This window comes from Megalopta genalis, chromosome 1 (genome assembly GCF_051020955.1).
Source record: "Megalopta genalis isolate 19385.01 chromosome 1, iyMegGena1_principal, whole genome shotgun sequence".
In the NCBI taxonomy this organism is placed as follows: domain Eukaryota; kingdom Metazoa; phylum Arthropoda; class Insecta; order Hymenoptera; family Halictidae; genus Megalopta; species Megalopta genalis.
In genome coordinates, this window is record NC_135013.1 from 1,596,948 (window position 1) to 1,617,547 (window position 20,600).

Here is a 20,600-nt window from a genome sequence, read left to right on the forward strand (position 1 = left end):
TGTTGGGGGAGGGGGGAGACGATCACGCGTGATCGGGTCCCCCGCCCGGTTTCGATCGAGAAGTCAAACCAAAGATAAAAGAGAGAAAAAAAGAAAAGCAAGCAAGCAAGCAAACAAGAAACGAAAAGCAACATACAGAGTGTCCTAAAATTGTTGTATTTCCGGGAAGCGAGGGGTTCGTGAGTTTATTTGAAGCAACTTCTTCCTCGGCGAAAATGTTCTGCGAGGCTTCGTTTATGAGTCATCGACGAAAAACGGTGACCAATGGGAGGCGAGAGCTCGGCTGCCGCGAGGCGGCGCAGCCAACGAGCGCGCGAAGCGGCGACCATTCGGAGCAAGGACGGCGCGACGCGGCATTGGCCGCGTGAGCGGAGCGCCGGCCGCGATCGCTCTGCGATTGGTCGCCGCTTCGCGCGCTCGTTGGCTCGGCCGGGCTCGCTCCACATTGGTCGCCGCTTTTTCGTCGTTAACTCATGAACGACGCCTCGGAGAAGATTTTTGTAAAGGAGAAAGTTGCTTCGAACGATCTCAGGAACCCCTTATTTCCCGGAAATACCATAATTTTAGGACACCCTGTATACGGACATCGAGGCACCGGACACTTTGTTAATCATGTCACACCTGTTCTGTATACATTTCAGAAACCACAGAAGCACCAGCCGAACAACATCACATCACAATCACACCACAATACACACCAACAACAACAACAATAACAAAACACGATACGCCACAGCAACAAACGATCGAATCGGACACAGAGGTGACCGAGGAGTACACTACGAAATTCAGGCGCGGTAGTAGGGACGACGAGACAGCGGCGATCAAGACCAAGAAAACGATCATCAGAAAACGAAAGACCGGCAAAGTGGCCGAGGAAGACAATGTCGTCGTCATCGAGGAAGAACTAGAAGACGTGAAGCCGACGGTGCCGGAGATACCGAAGAAGCAATTTATGCCGATCGAAGAGGTGATCGCGGCCTCCTCGGACGTCGAAGAGATCGCGCCGACGATAATCGAGGAGGTCGAGGAAACGACGCCGAAAATCGAGGAGGCTGAAGAGGTGAGAAAGGTGACCAAGAAGAAGGTCATCCGAAAGCGGGGCAAAGCGCAAGCGACCGAAGAGACCACCGAAGAGGAGGTCGAAGAAGAAAAGGTACCTGAAGAGTTCGTTGAGCCGATTGCTCCGATCGAGTATGTCAAGCCTAAGCAAGTGGAGCAAGTTGAAGAGCAAGTGACCGTGACGGAAGAGACGACCAAGGAGGGCAAACCGAGAAAGACGACCAGGAAGAAGGTGATCACGCGGAAAGGAAAGGAACAGCAGGTCACCGAGGTCGTCACGGTGGAGGAGCAAGGGAAGCGACCGGTTACCAGTGTTAGTGAGGGACCTGTCGAAGAGGTAGTGGAGGAGTTTGTGAAACTGATGCCGAAGCCGAAATATGCGAAACCTTCTGAAGTTGAGGAAGTAAGGGAACAGGTGACTGTTACCGAAGAAGTGACCAGAGAAGGTAAGCCGAAGAAGATTATAAAGAAGAAGGTCATCAGACGCAAAGGAAAAGAACAGCAGGTGACTGAAGAGGTCACTGTCGAAGAGCAAGGAAAGGCACCGGTGACAAGTATAACAGAAGGACCAGTTGAAGAAGTTGTTGAAGAGTTTGTAAAAGAATTACCAAAGCCTAAATACGCCAAGCCATCTGAAGTTGAAGAAGTAAGAGAACAGGTGACTGTTACCGAAGAAGTGACTAGAGAAGGTAAACCCAAGAAGATCATAAAGAAGAAGGTAATCAGACGCAAAGGAAAAGAACAGCAGGTGACTGAAGAGGTCACTGTCGAAGAGCAAGGGAAGGCACCGGTGACAAGTATAACAGAAGGACCAGTTGAAGAAGTTGTTGAAGAGTTTGTAAAAGAATTACCAAAGCCTAAATACGCCAAGCCATCTGAAGTTGAAGAAGTAAGAGAACAGGTGACTGTTACCGAAGAAGTGACTAGAGAAGGTAAACCCAAGAAGATCATAAAGAAGAAGGTAATCAGACGCAAAGGAAAAGAACAGCAAGTGACTGAAGAAGTCACTGTTGAAGAGCAAGGGAAGGCACCGGTGACAAGTATAACAGAAGGACCAGTTGAAGAAGTTGTTGAAGAGTTTGTAAAAGAATTACCAAAGCCTAAATACGCCAAGCCATCTGAAGTTGAAGAAGTAAGAGAACAGGTGACTGTTACCGAAGAAGTGACTAGAGAAGGTAAACCCAAGAAGATCATAAAGAAGAAGGTAATCAGACGCAAAGGAAAAGAACAGCAGGTGACTGAAGAGGTCACTGTCGAAGAGCAAGGGAAGGCACCGGTGACAAGTATAACAGAAGGACCAGTTGAAGAAGTTGTTGAAGAGTTTGTAAAAGAATTACCAAAGCCTAAATACGCCAAGCCATCCGAAGTTGAAGAAGTCCGAGAACAAGTGACTGTTACCGAAGAAGTGACCAGAGAAGGTAAACCGAAGAAAATCATAAAGAAGAAGGTAATAAGACGCAAAGGAAAAGAACAGCAAGTGACTGAAGAAGTCACTGTTGAAGAGCAAGGGAAGGCACCGGTGACAAGTATAACAGAAGGACCAGTTGAAGAAGTAGTCGAAGAGTTCGTAAAAGTATTGCCAAAGCCAAAATACGCGAAGCCATCCGAAGTTGAAGAAGTCCGAGAACAAGTGACTGTTACCGAAGAAGTGACCAGAGAAGGTAAACCGAAGAAAATCATAAAGAAGAAGGTAATAAGACGCAAAGGAAAAGAACAGCAAGTGACTGAAGAAGTCACAGTTGAAGAAAAAGGCAAAGCTCCTGTCACCACAGTGACGGAAGGACCTGTCGAAGAAGTAGTCGAAGAGTTCGTGAAACCGACTCCGATGTTGGAGTTCTTAACACCATCAGAAACCGAAGAAGTTCGCGAACAGGTTACCGTTACTGAAGAAGTGACCAAGGAAGGTAAACCGAAGAAGATCACGAAGAAGAAGGTAATAAAACGCAAGGGTAAAGAACAACAAGTGACCGAAGAAGTCACGGTTGAAGAACAAGGAAAAGCACCAGTGACTAGCATAATAGAAGGACCAGTAGAAGAAGTAGTCGAAGAGTTCATGAAAGAATTACCAAAGCCAAAATACGCGAAGCCATCTGAAGTTGAAGAAGTCCGAGAACAAGTGACTGTTACCGAAGAAGTAACGAGAGAAGGAAAACCCAAAAAGATCACGAAGAAGAAGGTAATCAGACGCAAAGGAAAAGAGCAACAAGTGACCGAAGAAGTCACCGTCGAAGAGCAAGGAAAAGCTCCAGTGACCAGCATAACAGAAGGACCAGTTGAAGAAGTAGTCGAAGAGATCATCACACCTTTGCCCAGACCAAAATACGCGAAACCTTCCGAAGTTGAAGAAGTCCGGGAGCAAGTAACCGTCACCGAAGAAGTGACCAAAGAAGGAAAACCTAAGAAGATCACGAAGAAGAAGGTAATAAAACGCAAAGGAAAAGAACAGCAAGTCACCGAAGAAGTGACAGTAGAAGAAAAAGGTAAAGCTCCGGTCACAACGGTGACCGAAGGACCAGTGGAAGAAGTACTCGAAGAGACGCTGTTACCATTACCATCTCCAGAATTCGTGAAACCGTCTGAACTGGAAGAGGTTCGCGAGCAAGTGACCGTGACCGAAGATGTCACGAGGGAAGGTAAGCCAAGAAGAATCGTGAAGAGGAAGGTGATAAGACGCAAAGGAAAGGAGCAGCGGGTGACGGAAGAGGTCACCGTTGAAGAGAAGGGCAAGTCTCCTGTCACTACGGTGACAGAGGGTCCGGTCGAGGAAGTTGTTGAAGAGTTCCTCAAGCCTTTGGCTGCTCCAGAATTTGTAACACCGACCGAGATGGAGGAGGTTCGAGAACAGGTGACTGTTACCAAAGAAGTGACCAGAGAAGGTAAGCCGAAGAAGATCACGAAGAAGAAGGTGATCAGACGCAAAGGTAAGGAACAACAGGTGACTGAAGAAGTGACTGTTGAAGAGCAAGGAAAGGCACCGGTGACAAGTATAACAGAAGGACCAGTTGAAGAAGTAGTTGAAGAGTTTGTCAAACCATTACCCAAACCGAAATACGCGAAGCCATCTGAAGTTGAAGAAGTAAGAGAACAGGTGACTGTTACTGAAGAAGTAACCCGAGAAGGAAAACCCAAAAAGATCACGAAGAAGAAGGTAATAAAACGCAAAGGAAAAGAACAGCAAGTGACCGAAGAAGTCACCGTCGAAGAGCAAGGAAAAGCTCCAGTGACCAGCATAACAGAAGGACCAGTTGAAGAAGTAGTCGAAGAGATCGTCACACCTTTGCCGAGACCAAAATACGCAAAACCATCCGAAATTGAAGAAGTCCGAGAACAAGTTACCGTCACCGAAGAAGTGACTAGAGAAGGAAAACCGAAGAAGATCATAAAGAAGAAGGTGATCAGACGCAAAGGTAAAGAACAACAAGTGACCGAAGAAGTTACCGTCGAAGAAAAAGGTAAAGCTCCGGTCACAACGGTGACCGAAGGACCAGTCGAAGAAGTAGTCGAAGAGACACTGTTACCATTACCTGCACCCGAGTTCGTAAAACCGTCCGAAGTCGAGGAAGTCCGTGAACAAGTCACAGTCACGGAAGAAGTAACGAAAGAAGGCAAGCCGAAGAAAGTGATCAAGAAGAAGGTGATAAGACGCAAGGGCAAAGAGCAGCGGGTGACCGAAGTGGTCACCGTCGAAGAAAAGGGCAAAGCTCCGGTGACTACAGTTACGGAAGGACCGGTTGAAGAAGTGGTGGAAGAAATCGTCAAGGTCAAGCCTGCCGAAGTAGAGGAGGTTCGGGAGCAGGTGACCGTGACCGAAGAAGTGACCAAAGAAGGCAAACCGAAGAAGATAATAAAGAAGAAGGTCATCAAAAGAAAGGGAAAAGTTCAACAGGTGACCGAGGAGGTCATAGTCGAAGAAAAGGGTAAAGCTCCAGTGACTACTGTAACGGAGGGACCTGTTGAAGAAGTCGTTGAAGAAATTCTAAAAGCGTTGCCCGCTCCCGAGTTCGTGAAACCATCCGAGGTCGAGGAGGTTAGAGAGCAAGTGACCGTGACCGAAGAGGTCACGAGGGAGGGCAAGCCGAAGAGAGTGATCAAGAAGAAGGTGGTAAGACGCAAGGGGAAGGAGCAACAGGTCACCGAGGAAGTCACTGTCGAAGAAAAGGGTAAAGCCCCTGTCACTACTGTCACGGAAGGTCCAGTCGAGGAGATCGTTGAAGAAATTCTAAAGGCGTTGCCAGCCCCAGAGTTTGCGAAACCGTCCGAGGTGGAGGAAGTACGTGAACAGGTGACCGTTACTGAAGAGGTAACGAGAGAAGGCAAGCCGAAGAAGATCACGAAGAAGAAGATTATAAAGCGTAAAGGGAAGGAACAACGGGTCACCGAAGAGGTTACTGTCGAGGAGAAGGGCAAGGCCCCGGTCACTACGGTCACAGAAGGCCCTGTCGAAGAAATTGTTGAAGAAATCATCAAGAAATTACCTGCGCCCGAGTTCATCAAGCCTTCCGAAGTGGAAGAAGTTCGGGAACAGGTGACCGTTACCGAAGAGATCACCAAGGAAGGGAAGCCGAAGAGGGTGGTTAAGAAGAAGATTATAAAACGAAAGGGTAAAGAGCAACAGGTTACCGAAGAAGTCACCGTTGAGGAGAAAGGAAAAGCTCCTGTGACAACGGTAACAGAGGGGCCAGTCGAAGAGGTTGTAGAAGAGACAATTACACCGCTACCAATATCAGAGTTTGTAAAACCAACAGAAGTTGAAGAAGTGCGAGAACAAGTAACAGTTACTGAAGAAATAACGAAAGAAGGCAAACAAAAGAAAGTAATCAAGAAAAAGGTCATCAAACGAAAGGGTAAAGAGCAACAAGTCACCGAAGAAGTCACTGTTGAAGAAAAGGGCAAAGCTCCTGTAACTACTGTAATAGAAGGACCAGTCGAAGAGGTTCTCGAAGAGACAATTACACCACTACCAATCTCAGAGTTTGTGAAACCGAGGGAAGTTGAAGAAGTGCGTGAACAAGTAACAGTCACCGAAGAAATAACCAAGGAAGGCAAACCAAAGAAAGTAATCAAGAAAAAGGTTATCAAACGAAAGGGTAAAGAACAGCAAGTTACCGAAGAAGTCACTGTCGAAGAGAAGGGTAAAGCTCCTGTAACCACAATAACAGAAGGTCCAGTTGAAGAGGTTGTGGAAGAGACGTTTACCGAATTACCAATATCAGAATTTATGAAACCAACAGAAGTTGAAGAAGTGCGGGAACAGGTAACAGTTACTGAAGAAATAACGAGAGAAGGCAAACCAAAGAAGATAGTTAAGAAGAAGATAATAAAACGAAAGGGTAAAGAACAACAAGTTACCGAAGAAGTCACTGTCGAAGAGAAGGGTAAAGCTCCTGTCACTACGGTAACAGAAGGTCCAGTTGAAGAGGTTGTGGAAGAGACGTTTACCGAATTACCAATATCAGAATTTGTGAAACCAACAGAAGTTGAAGAAGTGCGGGAACAGGTAACAGTTACTGAAGAAATAACGAGAGAAGGCAAGCCAAAGAAAATAGTTAAGAAGAAGATAACAAAACGGAAAGGAAAAGAGCAACAAGTCACCGAAGAAGTCACTGTCCAAGAAAAAGGAAAAGCTCCAGTCACCACGGTAACAGAAGGTCCAATTGAAGAAATCATCGAAGAAACACTAAAACCATTGCCTGCTCCGGAAGTTGAAGAAGTGCGGGAACAGGTAACAGTCACTGAAGAAATAACCAAAGAAGGCAAACCAAAGAAGGTAATCAAGAAGAAGGTCATCAAACGAAAAGGAAAAGAGCAACAGGTTACAGAAGAAGTCACTGTTGAAGAAAAGGGAAAAGCTCCTGTCACTACGGTAACAGAAGGTCCAGTGGAAGAAGTTCTCGAAGAAACAGTCACACCATTACCAATCTCAGAGTTTGTGAAACCAACAGAAGTTGAAGAAGTCCGTGAACAAGTAACAGTCACCGAAGAAATAACCAAAGAAGGCAAGCCAAAGAAGGTAGTTAAAAAGAAAATAATAAAACGGAAGGGTAAAGAGCAACAAGTCACCGAAGAAGTCACCGTCCAAGAAAAGGACAAAGCTCCTGTCACTACAATAACAGAAGGTCCAATTGAAGAAATCATCGAAGAGATACTAAAGCCACTGTTTGTGAAACCAACAGAAGTTGAAGAAGTGCGTGAACAAGTAACAGTCACCGAAGAAATAACCAAAGAAGGCAAACCGAAGAAAGTAATCAAGAAAAAGGTCATCAAACGAAAGGGTAAAGAACAACAAGTTACCGAAGAAGTCACTGTGGAAGAAAAGGGCAAAGCTCCAGTCACTATAGTAACAGAAGGTCCAGTGGAAGAAGTTCTCGAAGAGACAATTACTCCACTACCAATCTCAGAGTTTGTAAAACCAACAGAAGTTGAAGAAGTGCGTGAACAAGTAACAGTCACCGAGGAAATAACGAAAGAAGGCAAACCAAAGAAGATAGTTAAGAAGAAGATAATAAAACGAAAGGGTAAAGAACAACAAGTCACCGAAGAAGTCACCGTTGAAGAAAAGGGCAAAGCTCCAGTCACCACAGTAACAGAAGGTCCAGTTGAAGAAGTTCTGGAAGAAACAGTCACACCATTACCAATCTCAGAATTTGCGAAACCAACAGAAGTGGAAGAAGTTCGTGAACAAGTAACAGTCACCGAAGAAATAACCAAGGAAGGAAAACCGAAGAAAGTAATCAAGAAAAAGGTCATCAAACGAAAGGGTAAAGAACAACAAGTTACCGAAGAAGTCACTGTCCAAGAAAAAGGAAAAGCTCCAGTCACCACAGTAACAGAAGGTCCAATCGAAGAGGTTCTCGAAGAGACAATTACTCCACTACCAATCTCAGAGTTTGTAAAACCAACAGAAGTTGAAGAAGTACGTGAACAAGTAACAGTCACCGAAGAAATAACCGAAGAAGGCAAACCGAAGAAAGTAATCAAGAAAAAGGTCATCAAACGAAAGGGTAAAGAACAACAAGTTACCGAAGAAGTCACTGTGGTAGAAAAGGGTAAAGCTCCAGTCACTACAATAACAGAAGGTCCAGTGGAAGAAGTTCTCGAAGAGACAATTACTCCACTACCAATCTCAGAGTTTGTAAAACCAACAGAAGTTGAAGAAGTCCGTGAACAAGTAACAGTCACCGAAGAAATAACGAAAGAAGGCAAACCGAAGAAAGTAATCAAGAAAAAGGTCATCAAACGAAAGGGTAAAGAACAACAAGTTACCGAAGAAGTCACTGTGGAAGAAAAGGGTAAAGCTCCAGTCACTACAATAACAGAAGGTCCAGTGGAAGAAGTTCTCGAAGAGACAATTACTCCACTACCAATCTCAGAGTTTGTAAAACCAACAGAAGTTGAAGAAGTACGTGAACAAGTAACAGTCACCGAAGAAATAACCAAGGAAGGAAAACCGAAGAAAGTAATCAAGAAAAAGGTCATCAAACGTAAGGGTAAAGAGCAACAAGTTACCGAAGAAGTCACTGTCCAAGAAAAAGGAAAAGCTCCAGTCACCACAGTAACAGAAGGTCCAATCGAAGAAGTTCTCGAAGAAACAGTCACACCATTACCAATCTCAAAGTTTGTGAAACCAACAGAAGTTGAAGAAATCCGTGAACAAGTAACAGTCACCGAAGAAATAACCGAAGAGGGCAAGCCAAAGAAGGTAGTTAAAAAGAAAATAATAAAACGAAAGGGTAAAGAGCAACAAGTCACCGAAGAAGTCACCGTCCAAGAAAAGGACAAAGCTCCTGTCACTACAATAACAGAAGGTCCAATTGAAGAAATCATCGAAGAGATACTAAAACCACTGCTCGCTCCAGAAGTCGTCAAGCCAACAGAAGTTGAAGAAGTGCGTGAACAAGTAACAGTCACCGAGGAAATAACGAAAGAAGGCAAACCAAAGAAAATAATCAAGAAAAAGGTCATCAAACGAAAGGGTAAAGAACAACAAGTCACCGAAGAAGTCACAGTCGAAGAAAAGGGTAAAGCTCCTGTCACCACAGTAACAGAAGGTCCAGTTGAAGAAGTTCTCGAAGAGACAGTTACTCCTCTACCTGTTCCAGAGTTCGCGAAACCGTCCGAAGTCGAAGAGATCCGCGAGCAAGTCACGGTCACCGAAGAAGTGACAAAGGAAGGCAAGCCGAAGAAGATCACGAAGAAGAAGGTGATCAAACGTAAAGGAAAAGAGCAACAAGTCACCGAAGAAGTCACCGTCGAGGAGCCAGGCAAGGCTCCGAAGACGACGATAACCGAGGGGCCGGTTGAAGAAGTGATCGAGGAAACGGTGAAGCCGCTCGAAGCTGTAGAAGTTCCCGAAGCAGCATTGGTCCCCGAAGGCGTCGCGAAGAAACCTAAGCCGAAGAAGCTGGTAAAAAAGAAAATAACAAAAGACGTCGAAGAAGTCGTCTCCGAAGTCATCGAATCCGCTCCCGAAGCTCCCGAAGTTCCTGAAGCTCCAACTAAGAAGCCCTTCAAGCTCCAGCGGCTGAAGGTATCCAAGATCGAAACGATGAAGCTGGAAGCGCAGGAGGTGTCCTTGAACAAGCCTCAATTCGCGCAGATCACACTGCGCAAGACGCCGAAGCCGAAGCGTCCGGAAGCGAAGAAAGAGAAGCTTCCGCGCGTGTTACTGAAGAGCCGCATCGTCGCCATCGAGTTCCCGCCGAAGCCGAGGTTGCTGCGGGTCACCGAGTTGGAGCCGATCGAGTTACAAAGCGGCGTTCTGTCGCGGAACGTGGAGGAGGCGGCCGCGTTACCGAAGCCGAAGAAGAAGAAGGTGAAGCAGCTGAAGAAAGAGTTCGCGAAACTAGAACAACTAGACAAAGAGTTCGCTGAGCTGAAGAAAGTATTACCTTTAGAAAAACTTGAGGAGCCGGTCGCGCTGAAGCCGGAGAAGAAGTTGAAGAAGAAGCCGAAGAAGAAGCCCGAAGCGGTGCTTCTAGAAGAGGAGCTGCGTCCGCAACTGCGTCGGCTCAGCATCAAAGAACAAAAGCCGATCAAACCGAAGATCGACGAGCCGGCGACGCCACTGTTCGCGCAGATCAAGCTGAAGAAGCCGAAGCCGACGCCGAAGAGGGTCGGCAAGGACGAGGGCAAGTTCCCGAAGTTCTTGCTGCGGAGTCGCATAACCGCGCACGAATATCCGCCGTCGATGCGGTATCCGAGCATCACCGAATTGGAGCCGAACTACGTGCAGACGGGAATCCTGTCGCGCACGATGGAAGAAGCCTTGAAGATCAAGAAGATCAAGCACAAGAAGATGAAGCTCCCCGAAAAAGAGCTAACTGACCTGGAGAAGCTTGACCAGGAGTTAGAGGAGCTGAAGAAGGTGCCGCTGGAGAAGGTCGAGGAGCTGGCACCGTACGAGCGGAAGCCGCGGCCGGAGATGGTTGAGGAGGAGAAGCCGAAGAAGCTGAAGATCGGCAAGGGTAAGCGGCGACCAGAAGAGCCGGAGGAGCAAGAGATCGTGAAGCTGAAGAAGATCCCGGAGAAGGCGCCGGAGGTGCCTGAAGAGGCTGTGCTGGCTCCGAGGAAGAAGGACGAGGCGGAGAAGCCTGAGAAGGTTAAAGAAGAGAGAGAATACCCGGAGCTGAAGCCGTTCGAGCCTTACGACGTGGACAGAAGCGACGTTGAACTCGAAGAGTACGAGAAGCCGGAGTATCCGGCGCCGGAGGAGCCGAAGCCGAAGAAGGCACCGGCGAAGAGGCCGAAAAAGGAGCGCAAGCTGCCCGAGCAGGAGACCGAGGCGGTCCCCATAGTGCCGGGGGTCCCGAGGCCCAAAGAGCCTGAAGAGGAGGAGGAGATCAAGCGGAGGATCCCGGAGCGGCCGGCGCCGGCGGAGGAGCCTGAAGAGATCAGGCTGAAGCCGTGGAAGAAGCCGGCGGAGCCTGAAGAAGGCGAGAAGAAGCCGGAGGATTACATAAAGTTCGTTCCGAGGGACGACGACATTGTTGAGACGGTCGAGGTGGTCACGACCTTGGAGGTCGAGGAGACCCCGGAGAAGAAGCCGAGACGTATCAAGAGGAAAAAGACGACGACGAGGCGCGGCGACGAGAGCCCGAAGGTCGTCGAAGAGACGACGGTCGAGGAAGAGGGCGCCGAGCCCGTCGTCACGGTCGCCGAGATCGTTGAAGAGATGCCGGAGCTCGTTAGCCCTGTCGAGGCTGTCGTGAAGCCCGCGCCCGTCGAAGAGATCAGAGAGGAGATCGTGACGAGCGAGATCGTCGAGGAGGGCGTTAAGAGAACGGTCCACAAAAAGCGGGTGACGAGGAAACGCGAAGGTAAAGAACGGGTCACCGAGGAGGTGGTCGTCGAGGAGGAAGGTAAAGCGCCGTTAACGGCGACAATAGAACTACCTGAAGACACTACACCAGAAATACACGAAAAACCCAAACACAAAAGACCGATTAAACCCAAAGCCGATGAGACTGTGCACGAAGGTAAGCGCATTTCTTACGTTTTACTATCACAATTACGTACAATCAGACGATACAACGTGCATACGCCATTATACCATGTCCTATTATGCTTAACAAGAACAGGGACACAAAGAGACATACTCGACAAACATACTATACTTCTGTCTTATGATACCGTATATAGATGTAGACAGTGTGTCCCGAAATTATTGTATTTCCAGGAACTGAGGGGTTCGTGAGATCATTTCAAGTAACTTTTTTCTTAGCGGAAATGTCCTACGAGGCTTCGTTTACGAGTTATTAATAAAAAACGCTGGCCAATTAGAGGTGAGCACGGCTGACGCCCCGCCCTCGCGTCCGCTGCCGCTGCGCCAGACAGACAGCGCGACGCGGCATTGGCCGCGAGAGCGGAGCGCCGGCCGCGCTCGCTCTCCGAATGATCGCCGCTTCGACCGCTCGTTGGCTCGGCCACCTCGCGCTGACCGAGCTCGCTTCTCATTGGTCAGTGCTTTTCGCTAGTAACTAACGAGAAAGTTACTTCGAATGATCGCAGGAACTCCACATTTTCCGGAAATACCATAATTTTAGGACTCCCTGTATATATATGTACACAACTGTTATTGCAAAAGTATTTACCAGCTAATTGATCCGCTTTAGAGCGACTATCACGATAAGCTATTTAAAGAAGCGTCTAGGAGAGCTGAGTATCCATTTTAAAATTAGTTTCCGCTTCATATATGGATTTAAAGCATTCTGTTGTTATTCCAGATGTCGCGGAGAAGACGATTCAACAGGTAAGCCGATCTCGATCTCTTTTTTTTCTCGCTTGGCGTCTGCGAAATATGTCGTTTCTTTTATCGGACTTTCGCGATTCGTGAAATTTGTACTTTTCTTCCTTACCGAAAAATTTTGAATGCGCGATTCAGTTCGTCTTATTTTTTGCTCGGGAGAGAATGCAGTAATTTCTTCCAGAAATGTTCGGAGGACGGGAATGAAACCGGCAGATCTGGGAATACTGGAGTAAATGCTATAATAAACGTAATAACTTAACTTTTTTATTTCTTATTTTTTTGTTATTTTCTGCCTTATTTTTTTAAGGCAATTCGGAGACCACGTGATACGATTCGAAGCCTCGCGGCTCGTCTTTACAGTCGTTTACAATCGGCGAACTATACAGAATATCACATAATTACGTCAACACCCAGAAAGGGACGATTCCTGAGGTGATTTGAAGTAACTTTTTCTTTAGCGAAATTGCGATCCGCGGCTTCGTTTTCGAGTTATTAATGAAAAACGCTTGACCAATGAGAGGCGAGCGCGGCTGGCGCAAGGCCCGGTTCCGCTGATTGGCTCAGACGCCGCGCGCCAGCCGAGCTCGCCGCCCATTGGTCATTGTTCTTCGTTAATGACGCGTAAATGAAGCCGTGGATCGCATTTTCGCTGAGGGAAAAGTTGCTTCGAATGACCTCGAGAATCCCTCGTTTCCCGGAAGTACCATAATTACGGGACACTATATAAAATGAACCGCGAGGCTCGAACAATCGTATCTCCTCTTCCCAAATTGTCCAGCTTTGCTTGCAAGCTGAGGGACAATTGGAGAGAATTTATCGTACGTCGCGGACAAAGTGAAGTTGCGTGGAACTTATTCGACGATCCGTTCTCAGCGCTGCTGGTAATAAATATTAACCCTTTCAAGACAAACGGGAGACGTGAACTGGATCGATTCGATTTTCGATGGAAATTTCGTCTATTTCTCTAATCGTTTCGTACGTAAAGACATTCGATTTTTAAAAGAATCTACGATTTATTTTTGAATTTACTTTACTTTTTTTCCAGTTCGAATATTCGGTTACTAGAAACGCGATCGATACAGTCATTCTCCAAAATATTCGAACAAATCCGTGTAAAATTTGCCATTTCCGGAAGAAATTACTGTGCACACCGAATCGATGATTATAATATCCACAACGATTACTATACTCGCAACCAGAAACGACATGTTCGCGCGCGCCAATGCCAACAGAATCTTCGCCCAAGAGCCCTTGATCACCGAATTATTCCAATCGATGCGACCAGGAGGAGATCATCGAGGAAGCGAAGGAAGTCAAAAAGGTTCCGAAGAAGAAGAAGCCGGTAACGGCGAAGGACGAGGTGACGGAGGAGGTCGTGGAGGAGATAACGATCGAAGAGCCGGAGAAGCGGAAGGCGAAGTCGGTCGTCGAGGAAGAGGAGACGGTGACGGTGACGGAGCTCGACGTGAGGAAAGCGCCGAAGAAGAAAAAGGAAGTCGTGATAAAAGAAGAAGAGGAGATCTTCGAGACGATCGAGACGCCGACCCAGAAGATCATCCGGAAGAAGAGGCGGCCGATGAAGAAAGGCGAGGAGGAGGTCGTGGTCGAGGAGATCATAATAAAGCCCCGCGAAGAGACCATCGAAATGGAAGAACAGCGGATCGTCGAGGTGGTCGAGACGCCGACGACGAAGATCATCAAGAAGAAGAAGGCGGTGACGAGGGACGACGGTGTCCCTGAAGAGGTGATCGAGGAGATCCGCATCGAGAAGCCGAAGAAAGAAAAGGCGAAGCCGCTCGTAGAAGAGGAGAAGGAGACTGTGACCGTGACGAAGGTCGAGCTGAAGAAGGCGCCGAAGAAGCCGAAAGAAGAGATCGAAGAAGAGGAAGAAGAGGAGATCGTCGAGATTATCGAGACGCCGACGAAGAAGATCGTTCGGAAGAAACCGAAGAAGGAGGCCAAGGTCGTTGAAGAGGTGATCGAGAAGACGGCGGAGGAGGCGAAGGTCATGGAGGAGCAGGAGATCGTGGAGATAGTTGAGACGCCTACGCGAAAGGTCGTGAAGAAGAAGAGGGCGACGGTGAAGGAGGGCAAAGTGACCGAGGAGGTCGAGGAGCTCGTGATCGAGAAGCCCGTGAAGGAGAAGGCGAAGAAGAAGGTCGTCCCGAAGGAGGGCATCGAGGTCACGGAGGTCGTCGCGGAGACGCCAGTCGAAGAGCTCGAGGCGGAGAAGATCGAGCCGGAAGAAGTCAAGCCCTCCGAAATAGAAGAAGAAGAGAAACCAAAGGTGTCGGAGGTGGTCGTGAAGAAAGCGCCGAAGAAGAAGAAGACGGTCACCGTGGTCGAAGCTGAGGAGAAGGTCGAAGTTGTGGAAGAATTGAAGCCCGAAGAGCCTGAAGAGGAGAAGCCGAAGCCGATAATCTCCGAAGAGGAGGCCGTCGAGATAACGGAAGTGGTCACCGAGGAGGTTCCGGAGAAGGCGAAGCCGAAGAAGAAGAAGAAGGCGACGGTGGTGGAGGAGAAAGAGGAGAAAGTGGTTGTGGAGAAGGTGGTGCTGAAGAAGGCGCCGGAAGAGACGGTCCCGGAGGAACTACCGGAGGAACTCCCGGAGGAAGAAGTGAAAGAACTCGTCCCGGAGAAGCCGAAGAAGATCAAAGCGAAGAAGGAAGTGACCCCGTCAGAGGGCATCGTGACGACGGAGGTGGTCGCCACGACGGCGGAGGAGAAACTGGAGGTCGAAAAACCGGAAGAGGAAAAGGCGACGGTAACCGAAGAGGAACGGGAGGTGTCTAAGGTGGAGGAGAAGAAGGTCGCCGTGAAGAAGGCCCCGCGGAAGAAGGAGAAGCCGACCACAGCCGAGGAGGAGCAGGTGGAGGAAGTTGTCGAAGAGATAACGCCGGAAGAGCCGAAGAAGAGGAAGGCGAAGAAGACGGTGGTTCCCAAAGAAGAGCTTCAAACGACTGAAGTGGTCGCTGAAGTCGCGACAGAGGAGATAGAGGAGGAGAAGCCGAAGGAGGAGAAAGCCGTTCCGAAAGAAGAAGAGAAGGTGGAGGAGGAGGCCAAGGTTACGGAGATTGCCGTCAAGAAAGTGCCGAAGAAGAAGAAGGAGGAGGAGCCGATCACGAATGGAGAGGTGGTCGAGGAGAAGCCGAAGGAGAAAGAAATTCCGGAGGAGAAGCCGAAGGAAGAAGTTCCAGAAGCGCCAAAAGAAGAAGAGGCTCCGAAAGAGAAGCCGAAGAAGAAGAAGCCGGTGGAAAAGAAGCCCGCCGTGGCGGAGGAAGAAAAGGTCGAAGAGAAAGTGGAAGAAATAATCGAAGAAAAACCAAAGAAAGTAAAGGCAAAGAAAGAGGTGGTGCCGAAGGAGGCCGTGGAAGCCGCCGAGGTCGTTCCCGAAGCGGTTCCCGAAGAGCTGCCAGCGAAGAAGCCCAAAGAGCGCAAGGCCGTGCCGGTCGAAGAAGCGAAGGAAGAAGTGGTGGTTGAAGAAGTTCCGGCGGAGAAGGCTCCGGAGAAAGTAGAAAAATTACCGGAAGAAGTGGTCGAAGGGAAACCGGTGGAAGAAGCGGCGGAGAAGCCGAAGGAGAAGCCGAAGAAGAAGAAGAAGAAACCGGCGAAGAAAGATGAAATCGAGGAGTGGGTGGAGCCGGAGTACGAGCGACCGGTGCTGGAGAAGATGCCGGAGAAGATCCAGTGGGAGCCGAGCAAGAAGAAGAAGGAGAAGAAGGAGCTGCCGGCGGTCCTGCAGAAGCTGGTCCCGCAGAAGATCGAGCGGAAGGAGATCAAACCGACGAAGCTGAAGTACTCGGAGCCCGGCGAAACCGTGCAGTTCGCAGCGGTGAAACTGAAGAAGGTGGCGCCGGCGAAGAAGAAGAGCGTCGGCGAGCCGAAGTTCCCGAAAATCATGCTGCGGAGCAGGATCCAGTTCGTCGGCGACTATCCTCCGGAGATGCAGGTGCCGAAGATAACGGAGCTGGAGGAGAATCCCGTGCAGACGGGAATACTCTCTAGAAACACGGAGGAGGCGCTGAAGGTCCTGAAGAGGAAGATCAAACGGGTTAAATTGTCGGAGAAGGAGGTCGCGGAGCTGGAGAAGCTGGATCTGGAGTTCGAGGAGCTGAAGAAGGTGCCGCTGGAGAAGGCCGAGGAGCTGGCCCCGTACGAGCGGAAGCCGAAGAAGCCGGCGGAGAAGCCGGAGGAGCCGCAGAAGTTGGTCGTGGGCAAGGGCAAGGTGCCGGAGGAGGAGAAGGTCGAGCCGGAGAAGGTGAAGCTGAAGAAGATACCGGAGGCGAAGCCCGAGGAGGTACCAGAGCCGCTGAAGAAGCCAGCGAGGCCGGAACCGGAAGAGGAGGTCAAGCCAGAGAAGAAGAAGAAGCCGAAAGTGAAGTTGGAGCACGACGAGCTGAAGCCTCTGGACTTCGACAGGCCGGAGCTCGAGAAGTACGTTCCCGAAGAGTACGAGAAACCCGAAGAGCCGGCGCCGGAGCCGGTTCCGAAACCGTACGAGAAGGAGCCGAGGAAGAAGCCGGATCAAGAGATCGAGCAGATACCTCTGATAAAAGGTGAGCCGAAACCACCCGAGCCGGTCGAAGAGCCGGAGGTCAAGTTCAGGATTCCGGAGAAGAAGAAACCGGAAGAGGAGGAGGAGAAGATAACGCTGAAGCCGTGGAAGAAGGAAAAGCCTGAAGAAGTCGTCGAGAAAGTGGTACCGGTGAAGGAGGAGGAGGAAGTCCCGAAGGCACCGAAAGAAGAGCCCGAGGACGTTACGATCAAGCGCAAGGCGAAGCCGAAGAAACCCAAAGAGAAAGCTCCCAAGGAAGAGGAAGTGACGCTGAAGAAACCGGAAGCCGTGGAACCGGAAAAGGCGCCGGAAGTAACGGAAGAGATCGTGCTGAAGAAAGAGCCCGAGAAGCCTGTCGAGGAAGCGCCAGCCGAAGTGACGATCAAAGAACCAGTCGTCGAAGAGAAAGAGGTGGAAGAAGAAGAAGTCGTGACCGAGGTCACCCTGAAGAAGAAGCCAAAGAAACCGGCCGAGGTGGCAGAGGAAGCTGTCGTGAAGAAGCCGAAGAAGAAGAAGCCTGTCGAGGAAGAAGAAGTCGCAGAGGTCACGGTTACGAAACCGGTTGTCGAAGAGAAGGTGGTCGAGGAAGAGGAAGTCAAGGAAGAAATTGTGATAAAGAGGAAGCCCAAGGAGAAGCCGGTTCCCGAAGAGGTGGTTGAAGAAGTGGTCGTTAAGAAACCGGAAGAGAAAGTGCCGGAACAAGTGACCGAGGAGATAAAGAAACCAAAGAAGAAGAAGCCCGTGAAGGAAGAAGTCGTCGAAGAGGTGACGATCAAGAAACCGGTCGTGGAAGAGAAGAAGGAGGAAGAAGTTCCTGAAGAGGTGACCTTGAAGAAGAAGAAGCCGAAGGAGAAGCCGGTTCCGGAAGAAGTAGCCGAAGAGATTACCCTGAAGAAACCGGAACCTGAAGAAGTGGCGAAGGTGCCGGAAGAAGTGACCGAGCAAGTCGAGCTGAAGAAGCCGAAGAAGAAGAAGCCGGTGGTCGAAGAAGCGGCCGAGGAAATTACTATCAAGAAGGTCGTGGTAGAAGAGAAGAAAGAGGAAGAGGTTCCTGAAGAGGTGACCTTGAAGAAGAAGAAGCCAAAGGAGAAACCGGTGCCGGAAGAAGTGTCGGAGGAAGTAACGCTGAAGAAACCGGAGCCAGAAGAGAAGGTGAAAGTTCCCGAAGAGGTGAGCGAAGAGGTCGAGCTGAAGAAGCCGAAGAAGAAGAAGCCGGTGGTGGAAGAAGCGGCCGAGGAAATTACGATCAAGAAGGTCGTTGTTGAAGAGAAGAAAGAGGAAGAGGTTCCTGAAGAGGTGACCCTGAAGAAGAAGAAACCGAAGGAGAAGCCGGTTCCTGAAGAAGCAGCCGAAGAGGTTACTCTGAAGAAACCGGAACCCGAAGAGAAGGCTCCGGAAGAGATCAGCGAACAAGTCGAGCTGAAGAAGCCGAAGAAGAAGAAGCCGGTTGTGGAGGAAGCTGCGGACGAAGTGACGCTGAAGAAGGTGGTGGTTGAAGAGAAGAAAGTGGAGGAGGTTGCAGAGGAGGTCACCTTGAAGAAGAGGAAGCCGAAGGAGAAGCCGGTTCCTGAAGAAGTAGCCGAAGAGGTTACTCTGAAGAAACCGGAACCTGAAGAGAAGGCTCCGGAAGAGGTCAGCGAACAAGTCGAGCTGAAGAAGCCGAAGAAGAAGAAGCCGGTGATCGAAGAAGCGGCCGACGAAGTGGCGATCAAGAAGGTCGTGATAGAAGAGAAAGAAGAGGAGGAAGTTCCTGATGAGGTCACTTTGAAGAAGAAGAAACCGAAAGAGAAGCCGGTTCCGGAAGAGGTGTCAGAAGAGATTACCCTGAAGAAGCTGGTACCGAAAGAAGAAGAAAAAGCGCCGGAAGAGGTTTCTGAAAAGGTCGAGCTGAAGAAGCCGAAGAAGAAGAAGCCGGTAGTCGAGGAAGCGGCCGACGAAGTGACGATCAAGAAGGTCGTGGTAGAAGAGAAAGAAGGGGAAGAAGTTCCTGAAGAGGTAACCTTGAAGAAGAGGAAACCAAAGGAAAAGCCGGTTCCGGAAGAAGTGTCGGAGGAGATTACCCTGAAGAAGCCAGTTCCGAAGGAAGAAGAGAAAGCGCCGGAAGAGGTGTCCGAGAAAGTGGAGCTGAAGAAGCCGAAGAAGAAGAAGCCGGTGGTCGAAGATGCGGCCGACGAGGTGACGATCAAGAAACCGGTCGTGGAAGAGAAGGAAGAAGAAGAGGTTGCCGAAGAGGTAACCTTGAAGAAGAGGAAACCAAAGGAAATGCCGGTTCCGGAAGAAGTGTCGGAGGAGGTTACCCTGAAGAAGCCGGTGCCGAAAGAGGAGGAGAAAGCACCCGAAGAGGTCACCGAGAAGGTGGAGCTGAAGAAGCCGAAGAAGAAGAAGCCGGTGGTCGAAGAAGCGGCCGACGAAGTGACGATCAAGAAGCCGGTGCCCGTCGAAGCTGAGGAAGCTCCCGAGGAGATCACCATCAGAAAGAAGAAGAAGCCGGAGAAACGGCCGTCGGTCACGGAGGAGGTCGAGGAGACTGCGGTGACCCTGAAGAAAACTCGCGCGCCGCTCGAGAAGCCGGTCGAGGAAGAAGAGGTGTCGACGGACGTGCAAATAAGGAAGAAGAAAGCGCCGCGGAAGGTCGAGGAGGTCGCGGCTGACGAGCTCACGATCAAGAAGGTCGAGGAGGTCGAGCAGCCGGAAGAAGAGGAAGAAGAAGAGATCCACGAGTTCACGTTAAAACGTAAACCGCCGAAGCTCGCCCCGAAGCCGATCGAGGAGATCTACGAGGACGTCACTCTCCGGAAGCTGCGGCCGAAGAAGAAGCCCAGGCCGGACATCAAAGAGATCACCGAGACGGAGAACGTGACGTTCCGTCCGCGGTCCACCAAGACCAAGGAGGATGTGGAGCAGGAGTTCAAGATCTCGTTGAACACCTACGAGGAGGAGGACATCTCGATGTCCGGGAAAGTCCGACTGAAGCCGAAGAAGCGGCCGATGACCTATTCCGAGGAGGCCGGCGAGGAGACGGTCAAGATCATGCGAGAAGTCGAGGACGACTCCGGCCCGATCATTGAGGAGATCATAGACGAGTCGGACGAGGAGGCCAAGGACGAGTACAGCATCGAGGAGCTGGAGACCGACGAGATGAACCTTCCGTTGAGACGCAGGAAGAAGAAGGTGCCCAAACCGTACAAGGTCGAGGACCTCGAAGAAGGCGACGTCAAGCTGAAGTTGAAGCGCGAGAGAAAGTACTCGGTCGAGGAGACGGACGAGTCCTTGGCCCTGAAGCTGAAGAGCAAGAGACGCGTGTCCACCTACGACGAAGGTTCGACGGAATTCCGACGATTCGCGCTTTCGCAGATAACGATTTAATCCGATTGTAACATGCTTTCAGCTAAAGTAGAGATTAACCGTTGTTCGTCGAGCGTATATCGGCCCTTAGTGAGTATACTCGCCCCTAATCGTCCCTTACCTTTAGACGAGCTATTTCACCTTGCCTCACGCTTCATAATCCACTGCGAATGAAAAGCATATCGGTACTCCGTGATAACCTGCTTCACTGAAACTGCAACGAAACTGCTTAATTGCAGATGCATCGGAACGCCAAACCGCTTCATACGACTCGCCCTTTGTCTTACGCATTTAGGGCGTTCCTGCGATCACGATACAATCGGGAAAGAACCGATACAGCGAATTCTCTCAAATTGCCACTCAACGCGTAAACGAGAATGGAGAATTTTTGAA

General features: G+C 49.6%; 1 protein-coding gene across 12 annotated transcripts in view; it reads left to right on the forward strand.

Moving 5' to 3' along the window:
* The window catches only part of sls (sallimus), a 188,024-nt gene that overhangs the window by 148,636 nt on the left and 18,788 nt on the right, over window positions 1-20,600 (forward strand). For 10 of the 12 annotated variants that reach the window (XM_076528778.1, XM_076528780.1, XM_076528770.1 and 7 more), the window contains 3 exons: window positions 642-11,537; window positions 12,285-12,310; window positions 13,593-20,181. In XM_076528778.1, coding sequence (XP_076384893.1) covers window positions 642-11,537; window positions 12,285-12,310; window positions 13,593-20,181 — 17,511 coding nt within the window. The remainder of the gene's footprint in view (window positions 1-641; window positions 11,538-12,284; window positions 12,311-13,592; window positions 20,182-20,600) is intronic. The other 2 variants (XM_076528787.1, XM_076528791.1) reach the window with 1 other exon arrangement.